Here is an 18,578-nt window from a genome sequence, read left to right on the forward strand (position 1 = left end):
TTTTTTCAAGATTTTTACAAAAAAATCCAAAAAGTAGGTACCCCTTGTCTAAAAAAAAGCATTTTCAAAAAATTTCCTCCAAATGCATCAAAAGAAAGGTCTCTTAAGAATCTATTCATAACTGAAAACCAAAAGTTTTCATAAGGTCTGGTTTCTGATTTATTTGCAATCGAAATCATTTTTTTTCGTAAATTTCGAAGCCAATATCTTCGGATCAAAGCCTCGAAACATGTTTTGGTTTACAGATATAAAGTTCACGGCAAAAGGGTAATGCATTCAGGTAAAACATACATATATAAATTAATTTTTTCAAGATTTTTGAAAAAAATCCCCTTGCTTAGAAAAATGAATTTTCAAAAAATTTCCTCAAAATCTAATTAGTGGTGCATCAAAAGGAAGGTCTCTTTAAACTCTATTCATAACTGGAAACCTAAAGTTTTTAGGAGGTCTGGTTGCTGATTTATTTGCAATCGAAATAATTTTTTTTTTTTTTACATTTGGAGGCCGATATCTTTCGATCAAAGCCTCGAAACATGTTTTGGTTTACAGTGTACGAGTTCACAGTGAAAAGGGTATTGCATTCAGGTACAAAATTTATAAATTTATTTTTTCAAGATTTAAAAAAAAAATCCCCTTATCTAAAAAATAGGCATTTTCAAAAATTTCATCAAAAGGAAGGTCTCTTTTTTAGCTCTAGTCATAACTGAAAACCAAAAGTTTCTAGGAGGTCTAATTACTTATTTTTTTTTTTTCTTACATTCGGAAGCATAACGAACAAATTACCCTTATAGTTTTTCGATTTAGAGTTACCTCATGAACACATGCTTTTTGTCTATAGAATTTTGTAAAATAAATGTGTTTAATTCTCAGTTATGAAGCATTGGTTTAGGATCAATCAATTTCATTACTGCGGTATTTTAAAAACTCCCCACTTACAGAAATACTGCAACTAATTTCTGTTCATCACAAAAAGAGTAATTTTGTTTTTAAAAAAAATTTCATTTTATTTTTTTTTTTAACAAAAATATTAGCGTTATTATGTATAATATGTGCGCATATAAATGTAGAACGTGCGAATTAAAATAAAAACTCTAACGAATTATTTTAAGTCCTTCTGTTGACCATTTTTTGTTTACATTTGTCAAGGCTTGCTCACAATAAAATCTTTCTTCACTTCCATTGATAAGGGTTTCTTTAAAATTCTCTAAAACTTGTACATCCTTGAGTGCCACCAATGCATCAATTATTCCCTTTGTACATTTTACTTTTTTTGACAAAACCAATTTTTGATTAGGATTGCTTAGTTTGGATAGAAAAAAGTACAACACAGGCAGAGGTGCATTTAAATCAGCTAAACGTTGTATTGCCGTTTCTAATGAGAAACTTATATGAAATTGTTTCTGTTTTGTTATTAAATTCCACGATGATTTTTCAAAAATACCTCCCAAATCGAGATATGATTGGGATTTCGCTCGCTCATTCAATGCTGTCCATTCGAATTGTGCTGGTGATATTTGATAGTCAGCTGCAATCTTAAATGGGCTTAATGGACTTGTTGTATCCAAGTCTTTCCACTTATGTCGGGAACTACATGAATACAAAACCTCTAGAACCGATGAATCAACATTAATTTCATCGTCAAAACTAGTTTTTGTCTTATCAATAAATTGTATGAGATTCAAAGAGTTGGTGAAAATTTGATGAAACACAGGAATGATTCCAGGGTCAGATGAATAAGCAACAATGAATTGTTTAAGCTTTTGCTCTTTGATTAATATATCCGAGTGTCCGTTGATTGCAGCTTTGAACTGTACAATTGCCGATTCTTGATGCCTCCCAAGCATAGTGAGTATTTCTATGGCTTCTTTGTTTTTTGTTTGTATCAAGTAATTGATATAATGATCACTTGCTTTCGGACGATTACGAAGAATTCGATAAAATTGTTTTTTATTCAATGTTCGTTGCAAAAAAAGGATTACACCAACTACTGCATTACCATCACCATTGCGAAGTACTTCGTCCAGAAGTTCCTCTTTATCATTCAGTGACTTGTAAACTTCTAATGGACATAGTTTTCCGTGCAGCAGTTTTGTTGCGGTTACTTTAAGTGAAGGCACATGAACCATGTTCTGAAGCTTTCGACGTAGCAATTTGAGCTCTTCGTCTGGTGCAATTCCCTGTAACAAAAAATCAATTAAAAAATGTCCAAGTTTTTTAAAATTTATTTTATTCTAAGACAACGGGATTTTAAGCAGATGGCCTGAATCTACAAGCGAATAAAAGAAATTGACGGTCGTCGGCAAAGAGGTTTGCATAAACACTAGACAACGAAGCTTTTGGACACACCGACACCAGGGGTTATTTTGCTTTCGAAACTTTTCAAACAGGGAAGTGGTGGTTTTTATTGCAAATCCAACCAATTTTTACTGGAAGAAAACTGGTTAACTTAAATAATAAAATGCTTAGAAAGAGGCAATTCTCGAAAACACCAAGTAATTATACATATACAAGGCCCAACAATTGGAGAACAGTTGAAAATTTAAAAAAATATATATATTACATGCATAGCACTTACAAATAAATAAGAAAACTGTGTACATGTTATCAACAAAGATACAAAATCCGCTTCGGATTTGAATGAATAACAATCATAAATAAGCAAAAAGTGCAAATAAGAAGTCCTCAACAAACATCAATGTTATTTTAAAGTATTTATAAGTACAAAAACAACAACAACTTTCAAAAATATAATTTTTCAATATCAGCACCCCCTTCTATATGAATCTAGTCAAACGAGTAAAGGTCAAGCGGCTGAGATGGCTAGGTTATTATGGAGTTAAATAATGCTCCGACATGGAAAAATTTCGACTCCATGCCAGAAGGACCCATTTCATGATCCACAAATGGACACAGGTCTAATCCTAGCATTTATTTCAATGAAGTCGTGAGCAAAGGGTGGGTGAAATGGGGAGCAAAACCTTTTTTTCGAAATACAGTGGTGGTGATATTTTTAAGGACAGTGAATTGTACCGAAATTAAATAAATTTATACATTATTTTCAAAAACACATTGTTTTTAATATCAATACACACAAATTGAAAAAAAAAAAACAAATTTAGTTCTCCGGAAAATGATCAAAATTGTTACTTGTTTTTGAATGTTTCTGTTTTTAATATTTAATCTTAATAAAAAAAGAACCAAATACAAGATTAACCAGCAAGAGGCGGAAAACGTAAATAAACAAGCCGAAGAAACAATTTCTGGGCTGGAAAAACAAATTTCCCTTCTGGAACAACAGGAAAAGGGAAAACAACTCAAACTAAAAGAGATAAAAGATAAAGAAATAAAATTTAATCTCGAAGCTGACAAATTAAGAAGTCGTGAAGCACTTCACATAAATCAAATTGAATTTCTCAAAAGTGAACTTAAAAAATTAAAAAGCTCACTGAGTATCAATTTGGAAGATAAGACACAGCTACAACCAATTCAAGATAATCCAGAAAAATTTACCAAATCAGAACAAATCAAAGTACTCAAAATGTCATTAGGTTTTGAAAAATTGTTGAAACTAGCACAAAGTATCCCCGAATTTGCTGGAGGTACAGACGCTAGGGTGGCTCAAAAATTACAAACATTCCTAACATGTATCCGTCCCATAAAAAATCATATCCCAAAAGAAGATGAAAAAACATTCATACAAATTCTTATTACCAAGTTACGAGAGGACGCTCTTGACCTGGTCGTAACTTCAAACCCAACTACCTTCACGGAATTTGAAGAAGCTCTAAATAGGACATATTTACCTATTGAAGATTATAATGACTTGGTGAATTGTTTAATCACCAGTCGCCAAAGTCCATTCGAGACATTAAACACTTTTGTAGGTAGACTTCGACACTCTCTAACGCAATGTCGAGAGGCAGCAGAACTCAAATACGGTGACAAGGCGGACATTGTAAAGAACCAGTTGGAAGATTTTGCTAAATCAGCCCTTGCTTCCGGGATCTCTAACAAACAATTGGGCCAATATTTGTTCACTTTAGGAAAACAATCCTTAGAAGAATTAATTAGAACCGCGTTTACCATGGAAAAACACGTTCAGAGAGTAGAAACAATACCACTCTCACAAATATCGTGTAATCACACAACAACCACTAACCCACAAGTATCCCAACCCGAAACTATCAACAGATATGCTGGAATAATTTGCAGCTTCTGTGATGTTAAAGGTCATACTTATAGTGAATGCTTGAAACGACTTAATCCACCACTTTGCCCATTATGTAAAAATTATGGCCACGAAGCAGAAACATGTAATAAAAACTCTAATTCATACCGGGGAAATAACCAATCATTTAATAGGAATCATTTTCAAAATGCTTTCGGAAACAACAATTTCCAAAATAATTATAATAGAAATAACCTTTCTCAGACTAGAAATATTCCTCAAAGTAATTATAACAACAAACCTAATACACATCAAGCTCAAAATAATTATAGTAATAGATCTCCGGCATATCAAGCTCAGAGAAACAACCCTCAAACTTCTTATAATAATAGAACTCAAGTATATCAACCTCAGAGAAACAACCCTCAAGATAATTATAACAACAGATCTCAGGTATATCAACCTCCGGATCAAAACAGACCCAACCCATTCAGGGTAGGAAATAATAATGAAAAAAGGGTATTCCACATGGACACATTCTGTGATTTTTGTGGGAGAAACAACCACACTATCAGTGAATGCTCTTTCAGAAATAAGTGGGAAAATACCCAGTCGGGAAACGCCCATTAGTCGACCAAAAGCTCCCAGGGTCGACTCTAATTAAAAATAAGAAAAATATAGGGCAAGCTGAATTAAAAACATTAAAAACAAGAAAATCTGAATCTATTAAGGACTCAGAATATTTTAATACATCTAAAAAAGTAAAACTTCCATCCGTAGAAATTGGGATAGGAATTGGTAGAACTAAGAAACTACGTCTATTAGTAGACACTGGTTCAGAGGTAAGTCTTCTTAAAAAGGGGGCATTAAGTAATAAAGCTTTTATAGACACTAAAAAGAAGTTAACCATCAACACACCTTGTGGTTTCTGCTATACGCTAGGAGAATGCAAAGGAACAATTGAAATACCAACATTGCCAACCTGTGAGTTTCAAGTTATAGAAAATGACCTAACCGTCCCAGGTGATGGAATTTTAGGGTATAATTTTCTGGGCAAATACTGTAACGTAGATGGTCCAAATAAATTATTAACATTTTCAAAAATATACAAAAGTACTGCAGGAGGACAGGTAGATGAGGTATACAGTATCCCATTGCTAGAATCCGATGTATTCGAAGAGAATGGATTGGCTATTCCACATAATGGAAGCTGTTTTTCAAGGGGTCACTCGCATGTGAATAACTCAAATAAAACAAACCAGTTTCGGCAGAAAATTCGTAACCAAAAAGTAGAAGGTAATCAAGAAAAAACCTCACGAAATTCTGGAAATAACCTCAAAGATGAATGTAATTTGCGGCGCGATAATGCGACCGGCCTAGACAATGACTCAGAAAGATTATTTCCAGAAAATTCTAATTCTTTGAACATAACTAATTTGCAATTATCCAAGTCAAAAGACCCACCTCGCAAAGTGGAACAAAAAGATATTGGGCAAAAACAAGTTATGACTGAAGAAAATGCTAAGCTTAAAGAACCTCTAACGAGTCGACTCTCTGATAAGTTTAAAAAGCATAATTTCAGACAAAGAAAGAGGAATAAGAAACCTTCAAGAAATAAGAATAAATTCGAAAAAACAGAAGAAGAATTCAAACTTTTCAGAAATATAGATATAACAGATTGTAGAAACGAAGGTACTGCACATACAGACCAAAATTTAGATAAAAAAATGAAACAAAATACACTGCAAACAGCGGAAAAAGAAAAAAGAAATGGTTTTTACCGACAAACAAATGATATTATAACACAAGTAAAAGAAGAAGAAGTAGAAGATGAAAATTTAGTTCAATTAACACAACCTCAAGGGTTAGGAAAAACAAAATTACAAGAAATATATAAATTAATAATAACATTATCATATACAATTTTACATACAATTATATTAATAAGCACACCCATCCAGACAAAGGTTATAACATTATTATATATCATTATAAATAGACTAATATTAGTAAACACATTTCTCCAGACTAAAGTAGGTAAACAGAATCTACCACGTGAAAATGGCGACACATATAAAGAAAATATTAGTTTAACTTTGAAAAAGGAAATAAGAATTCCTCCCAGATCAAAAAAGATAATAGAATTACCAATACAAAATGAAGAAGCAATGATTTGTTTAGGAAAAGAAATAGAAGATGGAGTATTTTTAGGAAATTGTTTAGTTAAACATAACAAAAATAGTATATTAGTTCCAATAATAAATACAAAACAACATAAAATTAAAATACATAATATTGATTTAGAGTTAGTTCCTTTAAAAAATTATAATATAATAAATCTTGATAGGAATTTTACAGATACAAACCACGTATCATGTTATTACACAAAAACGTCAACAATTAATGAACAAAAAAGAGTAATAGAACTTAAACAGAGTTTAAATAAAGAAAAAACTTTAAATAATGAAGAAAAAAAGGCCATATTAGATCTTTGTGCACAGTACAATGACATATTCCATTTACCAGGAGACAGATTGACTCACACAAATACAATGACACATGAAATACCAATAAAACAAGATCAGGCCCCAATAAATACAAAAATGTATAGACTACCTGAAAAACAAAGAGGTATTATAAATGAACAACTTGCTGAAATGTTGGAAAACGATATAGTTCAACCAAGCAAAAGTCCTTGGAACTCACCACTTTTAGTAGTACCTAAAAAGGCGGGTCCAGACGGTGAAGCACGATGGAGAGTTGTTGTTGACTTTAGGAAACTTAACGATTGTACAATAGGGGACGCTTTCCCACTACCGCGAATAGAGGACATACTCGACCAACTAGGACATGCTAGATATTTCACTACACTGGATCTTGCAAGTGGTTATCACCAAGTACTTGTTCATCCAGAAGATAGGGAAAAAACTGCTTTCAGTACAGCGTATGGACACTATGAATTCAAACGAATGCCATTTGGACTCAAAGGAGCCCCGGCGACTTTCCAACGACTCATGAACTATATACTAACTGGACTACAAGGTTTAGAATGTTTTGTATACCTGGACGACATAGTCGTTTATGGCAAAAATATAGAAGATCACAATACAAAATTGAGATTAATTTTTGACAGGTTGCGGGAACACAATTTAAAACTAAATGTAGAAAAATGTCAATTCCTCCGTCGAGAAGTTGTATATTTGGGACATAAGTGTTCCGCAGAAGGGGCACAGCCCGACCCCAGCAAAACAAGTTGTGTACAAAATTTCCCGGTACCCCGAACCGTTAGACAAACACAATCTTTCCTTGGTTTAGCCAACTACTACAGAAAATTCATTCCAGGTTTTTCAAAAATAGCACGACCACTTTCTAACTTAACGCGAAAAGATGTAAAATTTAAGTGGACAGACAAATGTCAGGAAGCATTCCAAAAACTTAAAGACTTATTAGTATCACCCCCTCTCCTAATTTATCCCGATTTTGAAAAAGATTTTATTCTAACTACTGATGCTAGCGATGAAGCCATTGGAGCAATACTCTCACAAGGAGAAGTAGGGAAAGATAAGCCTATTGCATATGCTAGCCGAAGTTTAGACAAGACAGAACGAAAGTATTCAACTATAGAAAAGGAAATGCTTGCTATAGTTTGGGCAACGAAAAATTTTAGATGTTACCTGTTAGGTAGAAAATTCGTTGTGTATACAGACCATCAACCACTGACCGGTATTTTTAGGGTAAGGGACCCCACATCTAGACTTATCAGATTACACCACAAATTATTAGAATATAGTGAATGTACTTTAAAATATAAAGCAGGAAAAACTAACATTAATGCTGACGCACTCAGTAGAATACCAGCAAATACGTCTGACAATAAAGACACAATGGACGAGAAAACTTGTTTGGCTGTCACAAGAGCTCAGAAAGCTTTACTAAATACAGATACAGAAGATAAAAACAAGGACGGAACTGACTTGGATACTAACATAGATGACGATGCCAATTCTCAAAATGAGAAACAAATTATTCAATCAACCGAACCTAACAAAAATAAAGATATCACAAATACCAGAGAAAAAATAGACAATCACGAAGAAAAAATGACAATACTTAGAGATTATCACGATTCACCCTTTGGCGGACATCAAGGTGTTATTAATACATACAATAGAATCCGAAAGAAATACGTTTGGCCAAAAATGTTTAAAGACATTTCAAAATATATTAAACGATGCCCAAAGTGTCAGAAAATGAAAGTGAGCCCAGTGGCAAAAATGCCAATGGTAATAACGGATACTTGTGAAGTACCATTCGATAAGGTTTATTTAGACGTAGTAGGACCCCTTCAAGATTCACATTTAGGAAATAAGTATATATTAACTTTTCAAGACAACCTAACTAAATTCGTAGATTTTTATGCAATACCCAATCAAGAGGCAGAAACAATTGCCCATATATTTTATGAACAAATTATAACTAGGTATAGAATACCAAAGAAATTGGTAACAGATCAAGGAACCAATTTTTTAAGTAAATTATTTAAACAAGTATGTAAGCTTTTAAAAATAGAAAAATTACAAACAACAGCTTACCACCCTCAATCAAACGGTGCACTTGAAAGAGCTCATAGACCTCTTGTAGAATATTTAAGAACAATTTGTGATGAAAATCCAAGATCTTGGGACCAGTACCTAAGAACAGCAGCTTTTGTGTATAATAATAGTGTTCACGAAGGAACGAAATTTACTCCTATGGACTGTCTCTTTGGGTTTACCGCTGATATACCATCAAATCTAAAGCGAGACCCAGAACCAGTTTATGACAATGAAAATTATTACTTCATTCTAAGACATAAACTCCAAAAAACATACACAATTGCACGAAGAAACCTGATCAATAGTAAAAAGAACTCAAAAATTTATTATGATCAGGGCATAAAAATTAAAACATACCATATTGGAGACAAGGTATTAGTAAAAAATGAAAATAGACAACACAAACTGTCTGAAATATGGAAAGGTCCATACATAATAGTAGGAATACTTAGTCCTACAAATAGTGTAATTCTCATTAAAAAGAAACGAGTTAATATACACAACAACCGTCTTAAACATTACTACGACGAAAGAGAACAATAAATATTATTCTTTCACTCTATATTTTTAAGTATACTCGTAAAAATATATATTTAACATAGGAAATTTCTATATCAATAGAATAAAGAATAAATCTGAAATAATTAACCCATTTCAAACAAAATAAAACCACATAGATAATAATTAGTATTTAACAAAAATATTTAGAAACTAGTGAAGATAGTTACCCAAAATTTTTTTAATTTTTTTTAACAGATCGTAAGTATGAGGAATATAATTATCTGTTGGGTAATGACATTACTCATGGCATCTTATAAAAATGTTTTAGTCGGTACAACCGAAACATACAAGACACAAACACTTAATAACACGGGGATAGTTTTCAAAAATATAGGAAAAGCAATGTTATACCATGATACATGGAACATATTGACACAAATAAAAATATCAGACACAGAAAAATATACGTCTATTATCAACCAAGCAGAAAAAACTTGGTCAACAGTTTGTGAATCTTTTAGAAAAAACAGTATTTGTGACAGTCAAACTACAATACTAAATCACATTATTACAACAATCCGCCAACACACAAATATCATAAGAGAGTTATTAACCCCACACCGTTCAAGAAGATCATTGTTCGATGGAATAGGAAATGGACTACATTATTTATTTGGCATCATGGATAACCAAGATGGAAACACATTATATAGTAGGATTGAAGAATTAGGGAACGACGCAAAAGCTTTAAATGAATTACAAAAGAAACAAATTACGGTGATGAAATCATCATTAGAAAATATTCAACAACCCCTTGAAATTTTGGAAAATAATCAGAAGAACATTACAGAAACTATTAATTATTTATTAAAAATTGATAACGCTATTAACCAAAATCAAAAATTGCAAGACATTTTAGCCACAAATTCTAGAAGTTCAAAGAAGACAACAAACTATGTTGGAAGTAGTAAACTCTCTAAATCAAAACCAACTACACCCACTTCTTTTGACCCCCTCAAAATTACTAGAGATATATATAAAAAATTGCCCAAAACCCACAGTAAACGATAGGGAAATGCTTATGAATATGTTAATGAAAGTATTAACGGTAAAAACACACCCTATGAATGGTATATTGGTAATCCGAATAATACTCCCAATTTTCAATCTAGATCCATTTGAACTCCAACAGATTCATCTGTTTCCAATCCATCACCAGAACAAAATATCAACTATCCTGGACATCCAGGAAGATTTCTTGGCAAAGAACACACGAATACAACAATTCGTACCAATGACAAGAAGAGAATATGATATTCTTCAAAAAATAACCTTAGAAATCAATAGTACATGGTACGTGGGACCACTTACCACATCAGTAAGAAAAGGAACACATAAGAACGTTTGTTCCATATCCCTTATATTTAATCCATACAATGAAAAGAGCGCATGTAAATGTTTGGTTCAGCCATTTGAACAAAACTATCTGGTTAAACTCACCCAAAAAAATACATGGTTGTATTCTTTTCCCAAATCAACTAGGGTAGAAATACAATGTTCAGGAGAATGGCAGGGCTCAAACTTAAATGGAACAGGAATAATTTCATTAGTTCAACCATGTGTTTTTCAAATTGATAATCAACATATATATTATGAAGACGCTGATCATACCACTTTGACAATTGATCAACCAATAGTCACACTAGCTGAACCATTATTGGATGACTTAAGGATAAACCTATTTAGTAGAAAAGAACTAGACACCAATACAGTATTGATTTTAAAAAATATTGGAGCAAACGACAAAATTAAAGAAAATTCATATGCCATGTCTGACTTGGAAAAACACATACTAGAATTTGATACAAAGCAAAAGGAAAGGGTAAAACACAAAATAACCTCATTAACATCAATATCATTCAGCACTTTAACCATACTGTGCATCCTCGGGATGATACTGAGAAAAATATGTAACAGAAAAAATTTTTTTAAAAAACGCATACCCAAATACGAAAAACCTTTACCTAAAATTTCTAATCCCATAATCCATCAAACCATACACTCTTTACATCCAGAACCTAGACTAGATACAAAACAAGAAGAAGAAATAAAAATAACCTTAAAACCCCCGGTTAAAAACCCACAAATACCAATACCACCACCCTTACCAAAAATAACGCCAAATAACCCCAATGTAGCTAACATATCAACATTACCAACAAATAACATACAAAAATCTTTACGCCGTCCGAGAAGATTACAAATATACTAATAGGTAATATAATTCCTTTACAGATTAACCAAAATATAAAAAAAAAAAAAAAAAAAAATACCAATAATGCAATCAATCAAAGTAAATAACATCCAAATGCACCACTATCTGTACAACCTCCAAAATAGAAGATCAGAAACCAGATCTGATACCGAACGTACAACGTTAAATTTACAATCCATTGCAAACGACATTTTAGAAAGAAAGGACAATGAAAAAATGAAACAATGGAGCGAACATAATAACATGTTCGAAAAGGAAATATTATTTATTCCCATCGAAATAGTGGGTTTTCATTGGTCATTAATAGTTGTAAACAATAAGCAAAGATCTATAAAATACTACAACACGTTGGGAATATCAGGTCTGGAAGCTATGGCTTCCGTTAAGGAGTTTGTACAGAACGAGTGGCAAAAAAGACATAAGACAAAGAAAACACCAGAATATTATGAAAAAAACGTAGTAGTCCCCAAAAACTTAATGGGATTAGACAAAGGGGAGGTGACGTGTATGGTGGCCCACCAAATAGCCAAAAATAGAGACCTTTTTTCGGCGGGAAAATACATGGAAAAATTCAAGGAAACCTTAAAGATGGAAATAAAAAACTACCCCGAATTAAGGTACATACCACCACCCCAAACGCACCATTAAGCCAAATATAAAAAAAAAAAATAGAAGAAGATACCAAAAGAAAAAATAATATAATACAATGAAATAAAAACAAAAAAAAAAATTACTACATAGTTTTGAAAAAAAAAAAAAAAAAAAAAAAAAAAAAAAAAAAATATCGAAAGAAAAAATAATAATAATAAAAAATTAACAAAAAAAAAAAAAAAAAAAATTTATTATAAAAAATATATATATATAAAAGATAGCCCCAAAAACAGAATTAAAAAAAAAAAAAAAAAAAAATAATAAAAAAAAAAAAAAAAAAAAGATGGGAGAGAAAGAGCCCCAAACACAATTACAATAAATAAAAATTTAAATAAATAAATAAAAGATGGGAGATAAAGAGCCCCAAACACAATTACAATATAAAAAAAAAAAAAAAAAAAAAATAAATTAATTAATAAATAAAAGAGGGAGATAGAGAGCCCCAAATTCACACTAACACACATACACAAAAAACACCAACACTACACACACATACACTAAAATAAAACAAACAAAATAGGCACCCCACACAGGACTAAAAACTGATGGAAGACAGAACTAACCCACCGGACCAATACTAGTGGAAGATAGGCTAACCCACAGGACTAAAACCAAACAAGAACGCAGCTATTATTTGGATTAAGTTAAGATAAACAAAAAAAAAAATAGAGAAAAAATTATATATATACATAATCAATAGGTATAATACGTTAAAATGTGTTAGAAGTAAAAAAAAAAAAAAAAAAAAAAATAAATAGATAAAGAATCTGTAAATCATGAAATATTTAGTAATCAATTTTCCACATAATAACAAAGATAATTTTAGAATTCAATAATTGTAAATACTTAAACAATACCATTTTAATACATCAAAAAAAAAAAAAAAAAAAAAAAAAAACATGTAAAATCAAAATACCTATTTAATTTACTTTGCCTACTGTTTAATCACTAAAAATATCCGCTCAATGACCAAAGGAAGCAACCCACTCAGCAATTTTTGTCTCTTCTAAACAAAAAATGCAATTTTCTTAAAGGGGGGAGGTGTCGTGTTAGACATTAATCTATTATGTCTCACACTAACCATAACCCTCCACAATAATTTAATTCATAAATTCAAGGGCACCAAGAGTAATTCGCTTTGTAAACAAAACAAACGAATTACTCAAATTAATTGGGCCAATAATAATTATAAACACCTGGCCAATGATTCAACTTCAATAATAAGTTGAAGCGACGGCAGGTCGACGATCCGGTGACAAAACATACTGGATCGTCACAATTAAAATAAACAAAAGAAAACTGCTGATGGGTCATATTGGTTATTGAGTGTTGATGGCTCAAATTGCGTCACCAAGAAATTGAGGATGACGCAAAGTAAAGTAGAAGAAATTAAGTAGGTATAATTTTGAAATAGGTTAATAAACAATAAACAAAGAATTGCCCAAAATTGCATTGTATGCAATATTAAGTTTGTAACTGGGTAATTCTTTGTATGTCAATTTAATTAATAATAAAATAAAGTATTACCCAAGATTGCGATGTAAGCAATCTTAGTTTTGTAATTGGGTAATACTTTATATCGTAAACTTTAGTCTTATAAGTATTAGTGTGTAATGTTAAAATTAAATAGTATAAATAATGTAGAATTAGTTAAGAAATAGGACAGTCAACCTTATACACCAAGAGAGGAACCTCTGGCCGACTACACAGGAAGAAACAAATATCGATACAAAAATAAATGTAAGAACTAATTCAAACAAAGTAATTAATCTTTTTTATTAATCTTTTTCAGGAAGTGGGCCTTAGTTGCCTCGAACATAACTGGCCACCAGTGTGCCAAAAAGCTGGACAGTAGGGAAGAATTAGGGAATTAGGGAAATTGTTGAATAAGGGAGAGGAACCCATTTGTCGGGTTCACATCCCCTGCCTTTACGGCAAATCTCTCAATTTTACCTTCGTTACGTATGAAAGATTACGTAACATGTGCTTAGTATTTAGCCACATTGGCACAATTTGCAAAATAGCTTGCCACCTACCAGACATAGACCGTAAAACCTTCCACAGATTTCAAAAAATATTTCCTTCCCATGTATTCTGAAACTCGGCTTGACTTCTATTTTTTCTTTTCCAATACTATCTTTTGCATACTTTCACAAGCTTTTAGTGCAATTTTAATACAGTGGATGTACCAAAAAAAATATAATATCAATTTTTAAAGACTGAACAAAGCTGTTTAAATTCTTTTCCATATGCATTGGATCATTATCTTTTTGTAAAATCCATCTAACCGGCAAATTACTCTTAGCAAACGCAACAAGTCACTCCGCCATATGCCACCGATTTTAAATTTTGCAGCCTTTGTATCTTTTATAAAAAAAAATTAACCTTCTCCAGCCAAGAAAAATGCTTTCCTCATTTTAAGGTCAATGTAACTAGATTTCCATTTATAATCAACGTTTATTTTGAGATAAATTACAAATTTTCTATAACTAATTTAACTTTTCTTATCTAAGAGCCAATTTGAATAAACTGATTTCTAAGATAAATAGGACTTCCATAAAACTACGATGATACAGAAAAACTTATACTGTCCTTAAAAATATGACCACCACTGTATGTCCCCAAGCTGAAGGAAGGCTCTACACCACGATTGTCTTCCCGCTACTCAAATACGGTTCACAATGGTGCAACGGCGGATCTAGGGTTCATACTTAAAGAAAATCAAATTATAAGTGTTGTTAAAATATATGAATAATAACAGAAAGAACTTGAGTGAAACTCTTGTATATGTATTTCTGACTGGAAATGCGAATTTTATTGTTTGTTGCATCCCTTTTCCATGAAATGCTCCACCCCACAAATAAATAAACGACTATTTGCTGGGTAAACACGAATTTTTTCCGATTTAAAAAAAAAAATGAATTTTCTAAGTGTTTTTTTTTTTTTAAACTTCAAAGTGATTTTGGTGAAAAATTTTGATATGGACACCAACAATCAAGGTCTGAATGGTATTCTTAAAAAATTAATTGTATACATACACAACTCTATTTTTTCGTTGTTTTTTTGTTACATTAGTGTTTTTAAAATAGCGGAACACACCACAACATTGCATAACCTTATTGAACTGCTGGATATGTAGAACAATCCTGCATTTCAAGAGTTTGCCCAAGTTTGCACCCCCGAAAATAAAGACCCCTTGAAAATGGATATGGGTTCGATAAGGGATATTTTTATGGGAACCTAAATTCACGTCAACAGGAAATTGACTTAGCGCCATCTAGTTTCTCAGGATGTTTACTTCACCTAAACATTATGTTTTTGAGAACATTTCTCCAGGGATACCTTTAAAAATATGGAAATAAATAGTGTTCCAAATTTCAAAAGAATCGGTGCAGTAGTTTTGAAGTTATTAAAATACTCATAACTTGGTCAATTTGGCTCCAATAGACCTACAATTTGAACACAAGATTTCTAAGATACAAAAACAAATTTTAATGCATATAAAAATAACTGGGTTTCCCGAGAAAAAAGTATGTTTCAGTTTTTTTTTTTAATTCTTTGGAACTTTAATATTTATTAGAATGTAGTATTTGACTAATAACTACCAGGTCATTAAATAATGGTATAAATATGTCCATAATATTGCAAAATTGTATACAAAATCAATTAAAAAACGAAACATTTTTTTTCTAAAATTCATCTTTAAAACTTAATTTAAGAAAAGTTGTAACACAGGATTGTGCATTTTATGATTTTTAATACCGGCTAATCGGGAGGTAAGTGGGTAAGCACTTAAGTGACTGTACCAAGAAAATGTAAATTTTTCCTTCCGAATAACTTTTTTGTCATTTGGTACCTATTTCATGTGGAAAATGTGCCCAAATACTGCTGATTTTTTTGTCAATCCGTCCCTTGTCCCTTTGAATTCTAATATTCCTATTACTTGTTTTAAAGACAATTTTAAGGAGTTCCATAGCCTGGTGGCATAAACATAAAATAATCTCGATGAATTTAGATATGAACATAAAGCCTGGTACGCTGCTCGCGCTAAATTTTAGCTCCCATACAAATTATTGAAAATTTTTAGCCGAGATAAAATGGATCCCATACAAGTTATCGATAACTTGTATGGGAATTTTATCTCAGCTAAAATTTAGCGCGAGCAGCGTACCAGGCTTAAAGGGGTAATAATATTCATATAAATATGAAGGTGTTTTTTTTGTTTATTATCTTATGCAAGAAAACACAACATCTTGCATCAAGAAAATGTTGAAAACTGCTTCTTAGTACCAATTGATGGTATTGCGAAACATGGTCAAACCTTTGCAAACCAAAAATGTAGCGAATTATGCTATTAAAAGCAACAAGCAGTTTATGCAAAGCCATGGAATCAAGCTTGGCGTAAACTACTGAAGCATACTCAATTATAGGAACGAGCAAGGATTTGCTAATTCTCAATTTCGCATCGACTGGCGTTAATCCGGCAAACATTATTTAGCTTTCGAAGAGCACCATAAATACGACCAACAGCGATGTTAATATGGTCGTTGGCTGAAAGAGAACAATTTATTTTGAAACCAAGGCTTGTAACCGTTGAAGCGAACTCAAGTTTGTGTTGCGATAGTATTATAGGTGGAAGGTCGATTGTATCAAATTTCTGTCTAGAAATGGCAATTATTTGAGATTTGGCCGGGTTTAGTGTTAGGCCATTGCAAATAACCCATTCATAAATCCGCTGCAAATCTTCGTTCATTCTATACGATAAGTCCTCCAATAGGTTAAACGGTCGAGAAAGGTAAAGCTCATGGTACAAGTATGTAGCATTCCGCTTCAGAAATAGAACAATACAAAACCGGGAAGTTGTCGCCGCTGTCTGAAGTCAACTTGGGAGACCTGTTAGAAGCAAAAACGTGGATATGGGAGAGTTACGATCCTTTCGACATCGATAAAAAAGCGCCGAATAAAGGAAGCAGAAGCAACATTCCAAAATGTCTCATTTCAGAAAATGGGTTTAAAATTTATAATCACAATTTATCTTCTATCTAACAGAAATTAAAAGTTATAATTTTTCTAAAGCCCTTAAACAAAACCACCCAAAAGTCCTTGTTGTAATTATATTGGATTTTTGTAAGTACCTGTAGGAACTTTATTGTTTACCTTGGGAATGATGTCACTATCAAGAGACTGTTCATTTAATATTAATTCCAAATCCGCTTCACATAAAACTGAACGGATTGTTAGATTCAGAATATTTGCTGTGTTATCAAAACTTGCTTCAGAAATGTTATCGTCAGTGAAAATGTGTTCGGTTCTGGAGCTATGAAGACTTGCATTATCTTCCTCCACATCTTCGTCATCGTCGTCGAAACTGAATGCTTTGCTGGCTGACCTATTCCAGTAGCTTTCCGGATCTTGATTGATGTCCATTAGTTTATCTTAAATGTAAATAAATTTTGCTGGTTTTACTTAATAATAATAAACGAATTTATTTCTTGCACTTACTTTGATTTTATTTTGCATAATCCTACAAAAACAAATATAAAGGAAATAAACTTGTTTATAAATACAAATAAAAAAGCAAAAAAGTGAACTATTTTGCTGTCAGTCAACTGTCACTTTCAGATTGCACTCTGACTAGTGATGTCACTAATTTATAGAACTATCGAGTGCAATCGATATTTTAAATAATCGAAAAGGGCTGGTACTCAGAGTGAGCTAAATTTTATTATCGATAACTTGTATGGGAATTTTTTCTAGGCTTTAGCCGAGAAAAAATTCCCATACAAGTTATCGATAATTTGTATGGGACCCATATTTTAGCTCTGCTAAAATTTTTCGATAATTTGTATGGGAGCTAAAATGTATCTCGAACTGCGTACCAGGCTAAAGGTTACAAAGCATTGCGGTTTTCTGGATTAATTTTAACGGAAAATGCTTTTGGATTTACCTTATATAAGCCTGGGTACGCAGATCAAGCTAAATTTTAGCCAGGATAAAATTCCCATACAAGTTGTCGGTAATTTGTATGGGATACATTTTAGCTGGGCTAAAATTTTTATACTATGTTTCCACCTACGCTAAATCCGAGATTTAGCTAAGTAGATTTAGAATAAATCTCGAGATTTATTTTAAATCTACTTCGCTAAATCTCAGATTTGGGTTCAGCTACCCTAAATCTAAGATTTTCACCTACTTTCAATCCGAGATTTAGAGTAAAACTCGAGATTTATGCTAAATCTACTTAGTTAAATCTCGGATTTAGGGTAGGTGGAAACGTAGTATTAGATAATTTGTATGGGACTCATTTTAGCTCGTCAGCCTGGTACGCTTCTCGCGCGAACAGCGTACCAGGCTTCAATAAGTTAACGTACGTATGCCGTAGTTCGAC

The 18,578-nt window shown here is 32.1% G+C and overlaps 1 protein-coding gene across 2 annotated transcripts; it reads right to left on the reverse strand.

Moving 5' to 3' along the window:
• On the reverse strand, positions 1-17,811 carry LOC129909974 (vacuolar protein sorting-associated protein 16B). Of its 2 annotated transcripts, none has more exons than XM_055987170.1 (3): positions 17,693-17,798; positions 17,348-17,646; positions 1-2,177 (listed from the first exon to the last, which is right to left on the reverse strand). In XM_055987170.1, the coding sequence occupies exons 2-3, from the start codon at positions 17,615-17,617 to the stop codon at positions 1,092-1,094; spliced, it is 1,356 nt and encodes a 451-aa protein (XP_055843145.1). In that variant the 5' UTR covers positions 17,618-17,646; positions 17,693-17,798; the 3' UTR covers positions 1-1,091. The 2 variants fall into 2 exon arrangements, with proteins under 2 accessions (XP_055843145.1, XP_055843144.1); XM_055987169.1 differs by having other exon boundaries at positions 12-2,177; positions 17,348-17,625; positions 17,693-17,811.
• Positions 17,812-18,578: the final 767 nt, after the last annotated feature.

Source organism: Episyrphus balteatus, chromosome 2 (assembly GCF_945859705.1).
Source record: "Episyrphus balteatus chromosome 2, idEpiBalt1.1, whole genome shotgun sequence".
NCBI classification, from domain to species: Eukaryota; Metazoa; Arthropoda; class Insecta; order Diptera; family Syrphidae; genus Episyrphus; species Episyrphus balteatus.

Excerpts from the sequence above, each read along its gene's own strand:
- LOC129909974 (XM_055987170.1), bottom strand. The coding sequence starts at position 17,617 with ATGGACATCAATCAAGATCCGGAAAGCTACTGGAATAGGTCAGCCAGC. Across the intron at positions 2,178-17,347 it reads ATAGTGACATCATTCCCAAG|GGAATTGCACCAGACGAAGA; the intron begins GTAAACAATAAA and ends TTTTTGTTACAG.